The 16789-nt window shown below is 44.5% G+C and overlaps 1 protein-coding gene across 4 annotated transcripts in view; it reads right to left on the reverse strand.

Moving 5' to 3' along the window:
• The window catches only part of Slc41a2 (solute carrier family 41 member 2), a 104074-nt gene that overhangs the window by 43370 nt on the left and 43915 nt on the right, over positions 1-16789 (reverse strand). For all 4 annotated transcript variants that reach the window (XM_021174397.3, XM_029482529.2, XM_029482530.2 and 1 more), the window contains 2 exons: positions 8436-8583; positions 6296-6375 (listed from right to left, as the gene is read on the reverse strand). In XM_021174397.3, the coding sequence (XP_021030056.1) occupies positions 6296-6375; positions 8436-8583 (228 nt within the window). The remainder of the gene's footprint in view (positions 1-6295; positions 6376-8435; positions 8584-16789) is intronic.

Here is a 16789-nt window from a genome sequence, read left to right on the forward strand (position 1 = left end):
ATGCTCAGAACATATTATATTAAACAAAAACTACTTTCAATGTTTTTTTTTTTAAGGCAAAGTGACAAAGCTAATTTAGAAGTTATTTCAAGAGCTGGGGACCTTGAGCATAAAGGAGAGCAAGCACATGACTTTAAGCTGCCCTAGCATGAATGCTGGTAGACAACCATACTGTTTAACAGATGCAAGAGGGAGAAGGAGAGGTTAGGGGGAAGACATCGAGTTCATTAGGAGTTTGGACCTCTATGTGAAAATGCCAACTTACAGTATGAATTTGAGCCAGGCATGGTAGCTTAAGTCTGTAACTTCAGCTCTTGGAAGTCTGAGACAGAAGGATGGCAAGTTTAGAGCCAGCTTGAGCTACACATTAAGTAAACTGTCTGATAAAAATAAAATACGAATCTGGAAATGAACATAAAAGTCAAAATTGAAGCTATAAAACCATGAGGCAAGAGAAGGGTCCCTCAGACATATGTTCTCAGAGTCCATGGATGGGCTCCATCCTAGGGTTTCCAAGTCAATCTTGAGAATCCATGTTTCTGACAGTCCCGGGCAGTGCTGGCAGCCTGGGGACTCTATTTTGAAAAGTCTCTGAACTAGACAGTGCCATCCAAATGCTTGAGGAATACAAATGCTTGGCCAGCAGGAAGAACACAGGAGGCTCAGGAGAGGATCTCCAGAGAACGAAATGAGAACTGAGAGAGTGGGAAAGAGCACATCCACAGCTGACAGAGGGGCGTTAATCCAGCGGTGTCTGCTCGGGCAAGGGATCACACCCAAAGGCCTCCTAGGTCTGCTGAAAGGAAGACTCGCCACACACCTTGAATCCCTCTGGCTGGAATACAGACATGCCCATAGAACAGGCCCATAGTACACACCTTTAAGGTGAAGTTAGTTTGTAGAAGGAAGTGGCCATGTTTGAAAGTGACATCTAATTGAGGGGCAGACAAAGTGGTGAATCAGAAAAAAGATTTGGCAGAATGAGTCAGAGACAGGATATGCGTAACAATCAGGAGAACAGCACAGGAAAGAGAGACTATTGAAGAGCAGGCAGAGAGAGAGAGAGAGAGAGAGAGAGAGAGAGAGAGAGAGAGAGAGAGAGTTAGGAGTCAGTATAGTGAGTGCAGTGCAGTGGAGTGGAGTTCATTATTCAGTTCATGCATTTCAGTGCAGGTCAGCAGAGACAGTCGAAGCCAGAGAATAAGAAGGAGACAGAAGATTCAGATAAATTTTCAGAGTTAGCATGAGGCCAAGCAGAGCAATTCAGTGAGAAGCTGAGAGAAGCCACAATGAAATCAGTCAGCTTGGAGAGGAGTTTGAGCCAGCACAGAGTTCAACCAGTCAGCCAGAGTTCAGAAAGAACTAGCAAGGGTGAGCTTGTTCAGCAGTAAGCCTCTGAGATGACAATTACAGACAACAATTACATCAAGTGAACAAAAGTTAATTTTACATAGCTGAGTGGGACTGAGACTGAAAACAAGCAGTGGATAAAGAAATTAGGTCACTGGACAGCCTAGTAAAAGGAGTGCTGTCAAGTGAGAGGGCCAAAAGCCATGGCAGTGAATTGAGGAAGGGCTGGGAAATGTGATTAGCACCAAAGACTTAGCACATGCATAGGAAAAAAAAAAAACCAGAAGAGAGGAAGGCACAGGTGATAGAAGAGACAGACAGACAGAGATAATGACAGACAGAGGTGGAGTAAGGTTCCCATGGAGCTGATGTAACGATGCCCACCCAGGCTGCAAGTACATCACATGAGCCAAGTGCTGCTCATGTGCAAGAAGTTCAGACAGGCACAGTCAAAGATGAAAACAGAGGAGAGAGAATGGAAGAACATCACGCTGGGTGAGACCATGCCCGAAGTCTATGTTTTCTCTGTAGGCTTGCCCTATGAGAAAAACCAGAGAAACTTCTTCAAGCAGATGGGGAATGCATGCATTCAGATGGAAGTATATGTGTATAAAGGAAAGAGCTGGAAATGCCAGTCTGTGTAAGAAAACAGAAAATACCATTTGTATTATGTTTAATAGTTTTATAAAATAACTAAAGCACAAAGAGTAATATTGTACTATAGAGTTTAAAACAAAAATATAACAGAAGATCCAAGGGTATACTGAATCATGTCTCTGATCCTATATACAAAGTGATATTTTATCATTTGAGAATAGATTGCGGAATGCCCCCAAAACAATACAGGCTATTGCTAGTGTTCTTGATTACCTACTAGAACTCCATGCTAAGACCTTGCTGAAGACACCATGTGCACTGGTTACAGAACTTGGAGAAACCAAGTTGGTGCTGACTCAGAAAGCTTTCTCCTCCGTTTCATAATACTGGAAGGTGCTATGTGGGCTGCTTAATTGGGGGCGGGGTCATCAGCAATCTTACCCAGCTGTGAACTTTGTGAACTGCAATAAGAACTAGTGTAAGCATGAGAGGCCTACCCATGCAAGCACTTTCTGCTTGGATTTAAGGCCCATTCCACAAGCACAAGCCAGGTATAAAACCTTAGCAAGAACCCATGCCTGGGAGGCCTACAAGCCCTGGGAGTGAGTAAACCACGGCTTTATTGTGATAAATGGCCCTGGTCCAGAACTGCCTTCTCTCTACTGTTTATGTCTCTACTCACAGGTTAGTGGGGCCTCCAGACACAGGCTGTTGTTAATGCAGAAACTCCCAACGAGTCAAAGTACAGAGAAAAGCTGTCAGTGGAATACTCAGCCACAAACGGAGGTCCCTATCACAGCCTTCCCCAGAGCTTAGGAACCACTGTGGAAGACTGGGCAGGGAGACTGCAAGACCAAAAACAATGTCTCCTGGACAGGACAAACTGCAGTGCTCATGAATTCACAGTAGCTGTGGTTGCCTGCATAAGATCTACCCAACCCAGTCAACATCCTTGTTGTCTGTGTGTGTGTGTGTGTGTGTGTGTGTGTGTGTGTATTGGGGTGTTCAGAAGCCTCTAACCCTAACTGATGAGTTACGGACAGTAAGTCACAGTGATGAGTTCTGGAGGAGGGAAAGTCAGTTTTCTTTACGGGTGTTGTTCCTGGTAAACTACGTTCCAGTGGCTGTCCCAAACCCTAACCCAACTTAGAGGTGATAGGTTGTTTAAAAAAGAAGGAAGAGGACATGATGTTTGGAAGAGGGGGGGTGTGGGAGGATCTGGGAGCAGTCAAGAGGAGGAGGAGGGTGGGAGATGATCAAAACTGTGTGGCATTCTCAAAGAATGAATAAAATATTTAAAAAGAAAGACTGTGGGCTGAAGATAAATCTCAGTGACAGAGTGATTTCCTGTAGCATGTGAGAGGCTGTCAGTTCACCCCCTGAGTTTCACTAATAAGTAAATAAAGGCTATATAAGCCCAAGTTCAGTGGGGTTCATCAACACATCTAGCAGACATACCCGAAAGAGAGACCCACAGAATGGCTTATATCCTACAGATCTCCTGTAGTCAAGAACTCTGTAAACTTTCTATTTACCGAGTTTAACTAATCCCAGAACTCACTTCTGAACCTGCACTTACTGATATCTTACAGAGCGAGTGTGACCAACGCACTGTAGGAGATGCTGTTAGCTCTGAGGCCTGTAAACGTTTAATGTATCTTAGTCAGGTCAGCACAGATAAGCTTAACGTTAAACACATGCACTTGTGTGTAAACTAAATTAGATAAATTAGTAGTTCTACGCTTTGAGAGAAAAAAAACCTACTAGTTTGGAAATTAAGCAGATCTGCCTTTAAAGTGTGACTTAGCATCATTTACTAGATATTTAATCTTGGACTAATTACTTAAATGAGTATTAAATTATATATAATACGCGTAAAAGACTTGTAGTCCCTTGATACTTATGTAGATACATAATAAATATTAGATTATGAGGAGAAGAGGGAAAGAGAAACGGCACATTCCTTATATATTTCGGAATTACTCAGTGGTTAAGAGCATTTATTGCAGAGGACGCACGGTCCCTCTCCAGAACCCACATGGTGGTTTACAGCCATCTGTAACTCCAGTTCCGGGAGATTCAGTGCCCTCCTCTGACCTCTGTGGGCATCAGGCATGCACGTGGTGCACAGACATACATGCAGGCAAAACACTCACATATATGATGAAATCTAGTGAAGTTGTTTTAAATGCAGTTCAGTTCTATTTGAGAATATGAATGTCTCTACCCTTGTTTCTAAGGGTGGAATTTAACAGAATCCAACTAAGAGGTTTACCCATTGGCGTAACAAGGAGGACTTAGCCACATGATGTCGAAGCACAGACCAACAAGGTCTGTCACGAGACTCTAACTTGGTTTCTTGTAAAAGGTGAAGCAACTGAAGGAGTCAGGAGAGTCTAACGAGTAAAGGATCGTTTCCATTTAAGTTACCTGTGATGTTATTCAATACAGCTCAATCCAGTAACACGTTTGTTATAGTCATTGGAGAGGAGGAACAGGTGGGAGGAAAGGTATGCCTGCTCTGCTAGGGAAACTGAGGACGATGGTAAGGATGGTACAAAATCTTGTAAGTTTAATTCGTCTTAGTAGTAACCACTGGGGTAGTTTGCGCCTCTTACGAGGAAGTGTGGGAGTAGTTCAGTGCATATTCTGGGATCACTGAGTCCAACGGAGTAGCGAAGGCTTTGGAAGACAGTGGAATTCAGATTTGTTATTGACACCCAGGGAAAACCCACAGAGAAATTCATCTTCTGACTGTCAGGACACAAACAATGTTTATGGGAGACTAACATCTTAGCAACAGTGTGCATTGTGCAGGCAATCACTGGGGAAGGTTACTTCATTACTCAGAAGGATGGCCCCTGTGCAGTGGAGAGACACGACACTGTATACACAAATGGAACAAGCCAGGCTTGTGAGGGGCAACAACAAGGGTTGGTAATGTTCAAGTCAGAGAGATGGAGCAGATAGAACCAGACAGTTCCATGGCTTTAAGAAGGGATGACAAGAGACAGCTGGGAGGAAGATTCCTACGGAAACCTAGCCTTGACATTCCAAAGGCAGACAAAAATTACAACGTTCAGTAGAAATCTTAGATCAAAATTAGACTTCTGCAGAAAATGTCATTGTATAGATCTTTATGTGAATATAGAAAGTAAATCTTTTTAAAAAAAATATATGGCAAATGTATGGTATGCCAAGGTACTTTTTAAATCATGTCAACCTAGGCTATACTGAAGTCAGTCTTAATAACCACCACTTCCAAAAACAGTAGAGATGGATAAAATTGTCTTGCTCAGCATAATTTGTGAAAAATCCCTGATGCTATTTTACATGATTCTTTAATGTACATATTACAAGTATTTAATATATGGATTATAATTTCCATTTTACAGGCAAGTAAAGTCTGAGGCGTAGTTCGCATGTATCAGCAGAGTAGCCTATCTTAGTGAATGGAATGAATTCGGGCAATGATCAAGTCTGGCTAACTCGGCTTCTTCCAAGGTAAGCAGCAACGGCAAACACAAGAGCAGCAGGTAAGAAGCGGGACCTGGAGAGCTGGCCCAGTGGTTCAGAGCACGCAGCGCTCTTGCAGAGGACCTGAGTTTGGTTCCCATCGTCCATGTCAGGCAGGTAATTGACACTTACATAACTCCAGCTCCAAGGAAATCCCATGCCTACAGCCTCTGCTGGCACCTGCACATACCACACATACACACACACACACACACACACACACACACACACTCATAATTAAAATTATTTCTTTTAAAAAGCTAGGTGTAGTAGCACACACCTTTAATTCCAGCACACAGGAGGCAAAGGCTGGATCTGTGAATTTGTGGCCAGCCTGGTCTATAGGACATCCAGGGGAAGAAGAAAAAAAAAAAAAAAAAAAAAAAAACCAAACCACCAGGTAAGCCAAAATACTGTATTTTGTCACATTAGCTTTAAAAGTCAGGTGTGCCGGCCGGGCGTGGTGGCGCACACCTTTAATCCCAGCACTTGGGAGACAAAGGCAGGTGGATTTCTGAGTTCGAGGCCAGCCTGGTCTACAAAGTGAGTTTCCAGGACAGCCAGGGCTACATAGAGAAACCCTGTCTCAAACCCCCCCCCCCAAAAAAAATAATAATAATAAAAAAAATAAAGCTCATGTGTGCCTGTCAAACCAACATTTAACAAAAATCGAAAAACAGCTCTTTCCCAAAGTATCCTATGCAGTGAGTGAGCCAGGGAAGATAATTTGAGTTACACCTTGAGTTTGAAGAAAGCAACGGAAGGCGTAGGAGGCCATGCCTGAGGGTCTCTAAGAGCGATGTCATCAAGAGACAGCACGTTCGAGTCTTACCGTTGATAACTGGCGTGTAAACAACAATCCCAACCAAGTTTGGGTCAGATACAGTTGTGTCCAGAATAAGGCCCCCGATGCTGAAAGGAGGAGAACCACACATTAGGGAAGAGAAATGAAAAATGATCTCAACTTGGTCCAACATTCAGACACCTCCACCTGTCAGGAAACAGTGTTTGTGCAATGCAAAAATCAGACAAAAAGAAAAAGATTAGTCAAAGTAGAAAGCAATGTTAACAGTAAAAGCAGGGCCTTTGGGGGAGGAGAAGGGGTCAGCGGTCAGGAACTGCTATACAACACAAAGCCTTGAGTTCTGAGTCCAGCGCCCACATAAAAATCCACCTGTGGGAAGGGGGACCTGCAATGTCTATAGCGGCAGGTGGACACAGAAGGATCTCAGGGGCTCCCTAGCCAATCAGTGATCTGCAGGCTCAGTGAGAGCCTGGGTCAAAAACTAATATAGAGAAAAAGAAAAGATAAGGGACAACAGGAGAGATTCAGGTGCCTGGTGTTGACCTCTGACCTCTACAGGTGCATTCCTGGGCACACAGGAACATTTACACAGATAGCACACACTAAAAAAAAATACATAAGAAGTGCTGTAACTATCAGTTATGTGTGTATTAGTTTTTGTTTAGTGTGTGGGTTTATTTATTTTTTTTCCCTCTTTGGGGAACAAGGTCTTGTTATATAGCCTAAGATGGCCCTGGACTTACAGCAATCCTCCTGCCTCAGCCTCACAAGTGCTGGGATTATAGGTATGTGTCACAATTCCCAGCTTATACATATGTACGACACTAAACTATCTAGAAGGACCTACAAGGCATCCTTAACTATTTCTGGGGCTTAAAACAACGGGACTAATGGCCCCTTCGTAGTCTTTTGCACAGTATCTTGCTTTGTTTTGTTTGAGAAAGGGTCTCACTATATAGCCTTGGCTGGCCTGGAGCTTGCTAGTAGACCAGGATAGCCTCAACCTCCTAGAGATCCACCATCTCAGCCTCGAAGGTGATCAAATAATACTGTCATCTATTACTGTTCAACTAAAAAACTAACTGCATTTTTCATTTTTGAACTAAGTAGGCATTAAAGGGTGATTTCTATTGTGCTAAAACTAGATCGATTATAACCGTATTACCACAGAGAGCTGAGCTTGAGAAGTCTGGCAAGCAAGACGGTTGTTTTAATAGAACACAGCGGCAGGCCATTCACTTTCAGTATGTCAGTAGAACTTGGAGGCTTGGTTATGATCCTGAAGGTTGTATTAGCTGGTTACCTTCAGTCTGTGGCTTACACACTATAAGACAGTGCCACGGGAACCTGTTGGCCAAATGTCCTAAGAAATGCCATCTACTTGCAAGCAAGATGAGCCAGATGTTGTCACAGGATAGACTTGACAGTCAAAACAACAGAGCCAAAAAGCTCTGACATCATCACAGTAGTTCCTGCCCCATCCCCAGACCTTCTGTGCACTAAGGGTTTGTTTCCACTGTAGCTTCTATGTTTCTAAGTAGCATGCCTAAATGCTGTCTCTTAGTGTCAGTGTTAGACCTCTCCTTGGTGACTTCCTCTCATGGCAGAAGAGGATGCTCCTCACAGCTTCCACAAGTCCCTTCTCTCTGTATCCTGTCAATCATGGCGAGCCCATCTTGATACAGCAAACCTATGAAGCAATCATCCATCAATTCCACACAGTTGGGTGTTTTTTTTTTTTTTTTAAATTCTTAGAGATGTCTTTTTCTGCTCTCTGTCCTCTACACTGTGTGGCTGGTCTTGAGAACAGAGGCACAGCTGTCATCCTCTAGCTCTTCTTCCAAGCTGCATTCTGACCTTTGTATTACCCAAGTCCAGATCCTGCCTAAGACTCTTAGCTTACCACACTTAACAGGACATGCCTTAGTTTCCCAGACTGCAGTTTTCATTAAGTGTGGACTGAACATCTTTCCATAGAAACAGATGCCTAACAGTGTCTTTCTGGGAGGCTAATATTCCATACTGCAACTGTGTTAGGCTTCATCTAACTGATGCCTCATTTCCAGTCCACGAAACGTTTTTAGTATGTGCATACCTACACAGACCATGATTACTCTCCCCTCTGTCCTCTTCCCTCCTTCCCTCCCTCTCCCACCCCAACACTCACCTGCTTATAACCATGGCTGTTATGACAGGCTCCCAGCCTGAGTGGAGCACTGTCCTGGTAGCTGGGTGCTTGGCCGCTATTATAATCCAGATAGGAGTCAGAGCCAAGAAAAAGGCACACACTAATGGGGAAATGTAATAATATGTCTCTAGAAGAAAGAAAGAGAAACATTTAACCCCTCTTCTTTCCAACAGCAAGCCTAAATGATCAAAAGAAACACTTTACCAGATTTATTATCAAACATACTAACTGTCTTATATTTTCTACATACTTAAAATGTAGATCTATAGATAAAAATCATCCCCCGGGGCTGGTGAGATGGCTCAGTGGGTAAGAGCACCCGACTGCTCTTCCAAAGGTCCAGAGTTCAAATCCCAGCAACCACATGGTGGCTAACAACCATCCGTAACGAGATCTGGCGCCCTCTTCTGGAGTGTGTGAAGACAGCTACAGTGTACTTACATATAATAAATAAATAAATCTTTAAAAAAAAAAATCATCCCCCTAACCCAGTCCTCAGAGGCTGGAGCTGGGGAACCAGAAGTTTAAGGCCAGCCTGTGCTACAGCATACTCCAGGCCAGCCTGTGCTACATAGTAAGATGCTCTTTTAAAATATCAACTAATGTAACTGAAAGAAAAACACATTAATTCCACAAATATGGGATAACAATGCACCCTACACAAGAGTAAACAAAGGCCATCAGAACAGATGACAAGCAGCAGGAGAGTGGCCACAGTGCTTCTCTGTGCATGTGTCTGGGTCGTTCACCCCACCTGTTTCCACCTTCTGACTGCAGGCTTGGCTGCATGGCAGTTCACAGAAAAAAAATTGTGATACTGTTTCTTTTCTTTCTTTCTTTCTTTCTTTCTTTTTTTTTTTTTTTTGTTTGTTTGTTTTTGAAACATGGTTTCTCTGTGTAGCCCTGGCTGTCCTGGAACTCAGAGAGATCCACCTGCCTCTGCCTCCCAAATGCTGAGATTAAAGATGTGCCACGTCTGCCCGGCTGTATTTACGCCATTTCTAAACAGAGTCAGAAATGACTCTGTGTGTGTGAGTGTGTGTGTGTGTGTGTGTGTGTGTGTGTGTGTATGTGTAAATTATCCTCTAACACCAGACAAAAGACACTGCAAGAACAGAGACCAGGGGAGAAATGAACCCTCAAGTTGCCCCTGCTTCTTACTAAAGGCTCAGAGAGTGAGGCTGGGGTAACACTAATTCACGCACAGAGCAGGGGAGGAAACCGGCAGAGGCAGGAGAGGATTCCGGCAGATGAGCGTGGGAAGCGATTGGCCAGGTCCTGTGCACAGGGTGAGTTCACAAAGAGGGAAAGCCTAACAACCCTCCAGAGTCTGCAGATGCCAGAATCGTTTTTAAAAACCCAGCATGCAGAGGAGAGGCCCCTTTGAACTCTTGAGAGCAGTCAGCAGAGACCTGAGAAAGGTCTGTCCAACACTGAGACAGTGTGGGAGGGATATACTGGCCTTGGGACAAGGCCCAGTCTAGACGTCCTCAGCATAACCTTGAACCAGGTCTCACAAAGCTCAAGCTAAGCCACAACAGCCCACAGGAATGAAGTCCAGGGCTAGGTATGGAAACAGAACTGGACATGACACAGCTCTGTGCTCACAGTGCCCGGCAGCCAACCAGACATGACACAGCTCTGTGCCCATGGTGCCAGGCAGCCAACTGGACATGACACAACTCTGTGCCCACGGTGCCAGGGCAGCCAACCAAAACTGAAGCTTGGAATATCTGATGACAAGAAAGTCTCAGAGATATTTTACTTTGGCTCCCTTTTCTCACAATTTTTTTTTCAAGTACCTAAAGTAATTTTTACAAGTCTAGCAAATTAAATGTATAAATAAGGTGACTTGCTTGGTCAAGTGGTGCACATACAATCCCAAGGTCAAGGCCGGCCTAGGCTACAAAAGGACAACACAGAAGAAAATGTAAGGTAGGAGACTAGAGAGAAGGCTCAGAGTAAAGAACGCTGGGCAGGCCTGACACCAGGATCTGATCCCCTGAACCAACCTGGTGGGAGAAAATGGACTCCTGAAAGCTATCCGCTGACTTCTACATGAGCACTGCTGCACGAGCAAGCACGCACACACTCACACACACACACACACACACACACACACACTCCTGCCCACAGACACATAGACAGCTACACACACACACTCCTGCCCATAGATACACAGATACAGACAGACAGACACACACACACACACACACACACAGGGCCTTACCTGCTGAGTCACCTCACAGGCTTGGCACACACTCACACACACACACACACACACACACACACACACACACACACACACACAGGGCCTTACCCGCTGAGCCACCTCACAGGCTGGCAGCAGGGCCTTACCTGCTAAATCGTCTCACTAGTCCCTTCTATTGCTTTTTTTAAAGATGAAAAACCATGAATTTATTGTAAACCCATTGGAAACATTCCTAACTCACAAAACACCTACAGCTGCCACCAATCTCCATGGCACCCAGGAGAAGCTAAAAGCCTGCAAAGCACTAAGCACAAAAGAAAGGAACTCTCCTGCCAGGGTAGAGCGCCTCAGCATGGTCAGGTCCGGAAGGAAGCTCAACTGCAGGCTTTAACCACTTTATCCTGATCCTAAATATCAGGAGGGATTAGGAAGCTGAGAAAGGCACTCCCCACCCCCATCGCTCACTGCTGCCCTGTTCTCAAAGAGGAAAAAATTAAAAATAATGAGTACCCATGTGGATCCACAAACGCTAAACCAAGTTACCACGTGACCCAAATGCTGTATCCACACGTCTCCCAAGAGAGCTGAAAACAGGCACTGTCACATAAAAGCTCGTGAATGCTCACTGCAGCGTTATCAGGCAGAAGCGCAAAAGTGGAAATGACCGAGGCGTTTACCGTTTACCGAGTGGCTAGTGAAGAAAGGGCAGTATGTCCATCCGACAGACTGTTACCCCGACATGTTAGCATTCTATCCTGGGATGTTCTTCCGCAATGAAGATTCGATCCCGGCTTCTCTGAAAATACAGGCAAAGCCTGAAAACACCATGCTAAGTGGAAGAAGCCAGGCACCAGAGGTCGAACATTATGATCCCATTTGCATGAAATGTCCAAACAAAGCAAATCCAACAGACAGAGATTAGCAGCTGCTGGAAGCCAGGGAAGGGCAGCATGTGGCAGAACCATACACTAGGCTCCTCCAGAGGTGGGGAGACTTCCTGGAACTGGAACGTGGTGAAGACTGATCTTATGAAACCTCCACTGAGCTGTTCACACAGGAGGGAAGACTGCTTGCTGGCTTTTAAGGGCTTTAATTGTAAAGGAAGGCAAGCAGGAAAGGAGAAACACAGGACCCAGTGTCAGTGCTGGGTGAGGCTGAGGGTGCGGACATGGGCTTGTACGGCTCTTTCATGTTTGTAGCTCTTCTGAAAGTACACAGGTATCACCAAGCATTAAAAAAATGGGAAATTCATCGTGAAACCAAAACTTCCAAGTGACTATAACTATGTTCTGTTTCAATCTGGAGTTTAATTGATGTCATAAAATTAAAGAATTACTTTTAGAAAACCACTAATGACATAATTAGCAAAAGAAAATGATCAATTAAAAACTAAACCCAACATCTGCATCACATTAAAGTATAAGGTAATGTCCCTTTTCTAAATGAAACGTGTTTAGTCAATCCTGGTTAGAATAATATTTTGTATGAAAGCATCAATACATCATATTGTGGTAAGCTGTATATTGACCCACAGAGATCCCTTAAAACTGTGAATGTTATCAGATGTGATAATGTCAAGGTTTTGTCTCAAGAAGGCTGCGTGGATGATTTGAGTGTGTGATCACTGGCATCCTTGTAAGAGAGAGCCAGGGCAAGATGCAGCAACAGAGGAAAGAGCAGTGTGTGTACAGAAGCAAGCTCTGCAAACAATGAGTGCCAGGCGGAAAGAGCAGGGGACATGCTCTCCCCGAGCTTCTGGAGGCAGCCGGCACTGCCAACACCTTGGTATCTGTCCTCCCTGACCCCTTTTGGATGCTTAACCTCTAAAACTAAGAAAAGACATTGTCTCAAGCCACCAAGTTTTTGCCAACGTGGCACGTTGGTTCCACAACTGAAAACCGGAACACATGAAGCACTGGGGTTTTCATACCTGCCAGAGCTCACATGTGCGGTTCTTATCCGGTGCTGAAATAAACTTCAGGAAAGTAGAGACTCACCAAGCCGAAGTTGTGCAAATTACTGATTCTGCTGAACTGCCAAACACAACCACCCTTGTGTGGTCCCAGCTTCTATGCACTGTAACCTTGCCAGCATTTCCTGCTACTCCTGCATCTCTTCATGAACGGCATCTGCCATCATCTAAAGTCTTCTAACTATAGAGTGGCAAATTTTATATACCACTATTTCTGTGTGACCAACACAGTAGCACACACCATACACTCTTCTCCAAAAGCCCGTTAATAACCGTCACACTTTCTTGAGAGCTGACGTTCTGAAGATCACTCACAGGTGGCACACCGCTTTAAATAGCATTGACTGCTATTCCAGAGGTCCCGAGTTCAATTCCCAGCAACCACATGGTGGCTCACAACCATCTGTAATGGGATCTGATGTAATCTTCTACTGTGTCTGAAGACAGCTACAGTGTGCTTATATAAATAAAAAACAAATAAATCTTAAAAAAAGAAAAAGATAAAGGATCAGTTACTGTCAACTGTAGCCTTGAAAAGTCTGTTCAAAGCTCAACAATAAAACCTGGTGCTGGAAGTCCTTCCCTAAAATCAAGGAGACATTCCCCAACCCTTTGTTTACTTCTGAATCTAGCATATATACTATATAGTGTATATACCACATGGATGTCCAAGGTGGATAAAAGCTACGACAGCTATAGCAATGCTGGCAGGTGACATTGCAGAAATGTCCCCACGGATCAGCAGAACACTGCTGAAGGGGCTGCTGTCTCAACTCACCCAGGGACAAGAGCAGAAACTGCTCTGCTCACCTGTGCCTTTTGGTAAACAGGAGCTATAAAGTCCGCACGCCCACATGGTAGCAGCCTGTGTGTTCTCATCTGTAATAATCTATAATAAGCCAGGACGTAGAGCCATACCACCACCCTGGCTTAACCCACGACTAAAAAGAGATGAGAAACTGAAAATTAAATCTCTGGTTTTGGTTTTGTGCTGTTTTGAAGATAGGGTCTCCCTGTGTATTTCCCGGCTGGTCTAGAATTCACTCTGTAGACCAGGCTGGCCTTGAACTCACAGAGATCCACCTGCCTCTGCTTCCCTAGTGCTGGAGTTAAAGACATGCGCCACCATGCCCAGAATGATAATGAGACCTCATTCAGATGATCTGGTACTTGCTTTAGGGTAGATAGATCCTACTCCACCCCAGAACTCAAAATGTTATCATGGCCTTATCCTCTGGAATAAAACTTTTTCCTGAGTCTTTCAGCCCCAAGAGCATCCTGAAGACAAAGATGTTCAACCAGGGGACTGCTAAAAGATATAAACCTTCTCTTCAGATGAGAGAACCACAGCCTCCCTTACAAAGGCACGTCCCACTTAGGGATCTGTTGCCAGCCAGAGCCAGTTCCATGCTCTGATGTGCATTGCTGTCTTTCCCTTGCAGTTGGTTTAATGCACACTCAGTCACTACAACTGATTGTTTCCACTGGACACATCCCACCACTGGATCCCCTCTGGGAATAACTCTCTCATATTCTACCAGGCTATTTGATATCATTTTTGGTACATTCTTTTTTTACAGCCCAAGAGGTCTTACTCTTAAGGCCTGAAGGTGTGGCAATGCAATATTATCAAATAACTTACATTCTACGAGATTGGATTTTTTGCTGGGCCTTATGGCCAGAGTTGTTAATATACTCTGAAGTCCACCTGAGACTTAAGAGTGCTGCCCTACTGTGTGCTCAGCCTGTTCAACCTGCCTTTTTTTTTAAATGATGCAACAATCAACCTTCCTTGCCTTGTATTTCCCATGTCATCACCCAAGCTAATTCGTAACTGTAATATTAAATTATGTATTCTTCCATGCCCGACTAAAAACTAATGCACGTGAGTTATGAAAACAAGCAGTCTTATAAAATGAATATCCACCATAAGCGTTGAATTGTACCTTCGTGTGAATCAGGTGAAGTCAGTCACTTCATCCCTTGTAAAGATTTCTACAAAGTGCCCTTCATCCCTTCCCCATTGAACAACTTTCTGTTCAACAAGAGAGAGAATACAGTCCTTTTCTGCTGGCTAGCTTTATGTCAACTCGACACAGCTGGAGCCATCTGAAAGGAGGGAACCTCGATTGAGAAAAATGCCTCTGTAAGATGAAGTGTAGGCAAGTCTCTAAGGCCTTTTCTTAAGGATTAATGGGGGAGGGCCCAGCCCAATGTGGGTGGAGTCATCCCTGGGCTGGTGGTCCTGAGTTCTATAAGAAAACAGGCTGAGCAAGCCAAGGGAAGCAAGAGAGTAAAAAGCATCCCTCCATGGCCTCCAAGTCAGCTCCTTTCTTCCAGGTCCCTACACTGACTACCTTTGATGATGAACAGTGATCTGAAAGTATAAGCCAAATACATGCTTTCCTCCTTAACTTGCTTTTTGGTCATGGTGTTTTGTCAAAGCAATAGAACCCCTAAGACAAGGCACACACAGGGACAGACATACTCAGAACAGACATTCCTAAGACAGAGTTTCAGCAGGAACATCCCCAGACTCATACAAGGACAGAAGAGACAGGGAGAGTGAAGCAGAGAATTTAATCCAGCCCTTACTCTTAGTAAAATGACACCAAGGGATGGTGTGTGGGTGTGTGTGGGGGGGTGTGTGTGTGTGTGTGATTTTTTTTTCTTTTTTCTTTTGTTTTTTTTTTTTTGAGACAGGGTTTCTCTGTATAGGTCTGTCCTGGAACTCTGGCTCTGTAGACCAGGCTGGCCTCAAACTCAGAGATCTGCCTGCTTCTGCTTCCTGAGTGCTGGGATTAAAGGCATGTGCCACTGGTGCCCAGCTGATTTTTCCTTAATGAGACACCGATGCATTGCTGGTATCTTGGGATTTATGATTTGTGTGTTCAAACCAACCACAAGAAGTGAACTGAGTCATCCTACAGAAAAACCGAACTACACCAGCCCTGCCCCCAATAGGCTGGCACAGTAGGAGAAAGAACCTTTGCCACCGTTAAAGAGGAGAACATGGGCTGAGTGATGGTTCACTAAGTAAGCTTGCCAAAGCATGGCCTGAGTTCATCCCGAGAATCTGCGTGACAGAAGAACTGAAGCCCACAGTTGTCCACTGATCTCCAGACACATACCATGGAACAAAACACCCACTTCCCCTACACCACCAACAAATAGATGGAGGAAAGGGCAGAGTTCTGTAAACACACCTGAAACTGGGGCAACTGTCCTCAGTCCTATTTAACTTGATGTCAAGGTTTGCCTTGAGTTTTAATGACTTACATCAGAGTTCCCAGATGCATGATAATTTTTTAGTCATATTTTGGTGCTAATTTTAGGGTCAGACAACCAATTCCATGGCTGCATGATTACTGTTTCTGCGATGTGAGATCCTGAGTCTACATCCTCGCTTCCCATCTAGGTGAGGTTCCTCTCATCCCCATGCTGGGACCATCCCAGGCTTCCCTTAGACCACGGACATCACAACATTCAGTCCCTGGTTCTCCATCCTTCTTTGATGTGCAGAGGTTACAAAAACAGAGTTCGGCCTCAGAAACCCTTAAGATTAAGGAACTAAGGTCCCAGAAGGAGAAACTGAGGCACAATAGAAAACCAGAGACAATCAAGAGGGCGTGGAAGGGAAAGGAACCTCTTCCCCTGAGTCTGGCTAAGAGTTTTTCAGCTCAGAGTCCGGAATTCCAGCACAATAAACACTTTGCTGTGAAGACTGGCTGCACAGAGACAGAGACAATATTCCCTTTTTACAGGGATGTTTCAAACATGAATGATGAAATGGCAGAGAGCCAAGCTAAGGCCAGAGTGGATGTTATGACCTGTGGGTGGAACCCCACTCCTTTCCCAGATGTAGACTCTGAGAGCCTCACACACACCATCATCAGTGTCCTTCAGTTAGAACTTAGCCATCCACTCCCACACACCTGAGGAATGCACCTCCCCTGACTGTCCCATTTAACTAAAAGAACACGGACGGAGTTCCGCAGAAACCCTTTAAACTGTAGAAGTCAAAGTCCTACATGGGGCCACTGCAAAAGACACTTGAGCATGACCCTCTGGAGCAGCCCACGCTCGAGTCTTAGGTGGATATTGTCCTTCTGCTCCATGCTCTCCCCTGATGCCAAAGCATAGGTCTAT

This window comes from Mus caroli, unplaced genomic scaffold, assembly GCF_978045245.1.
Source record: "Mus caroli unplaced genomic scaffold, Mus_caroli_1 scaffold_9, whole genome shotgun sequence".
Classification (NCBI taxonomy): domain Eukaryota; kingdom Metazoa; phylum Chordata; class Mammalia; order Rodentia; family Muridae; genus Mus; species Mus caroli.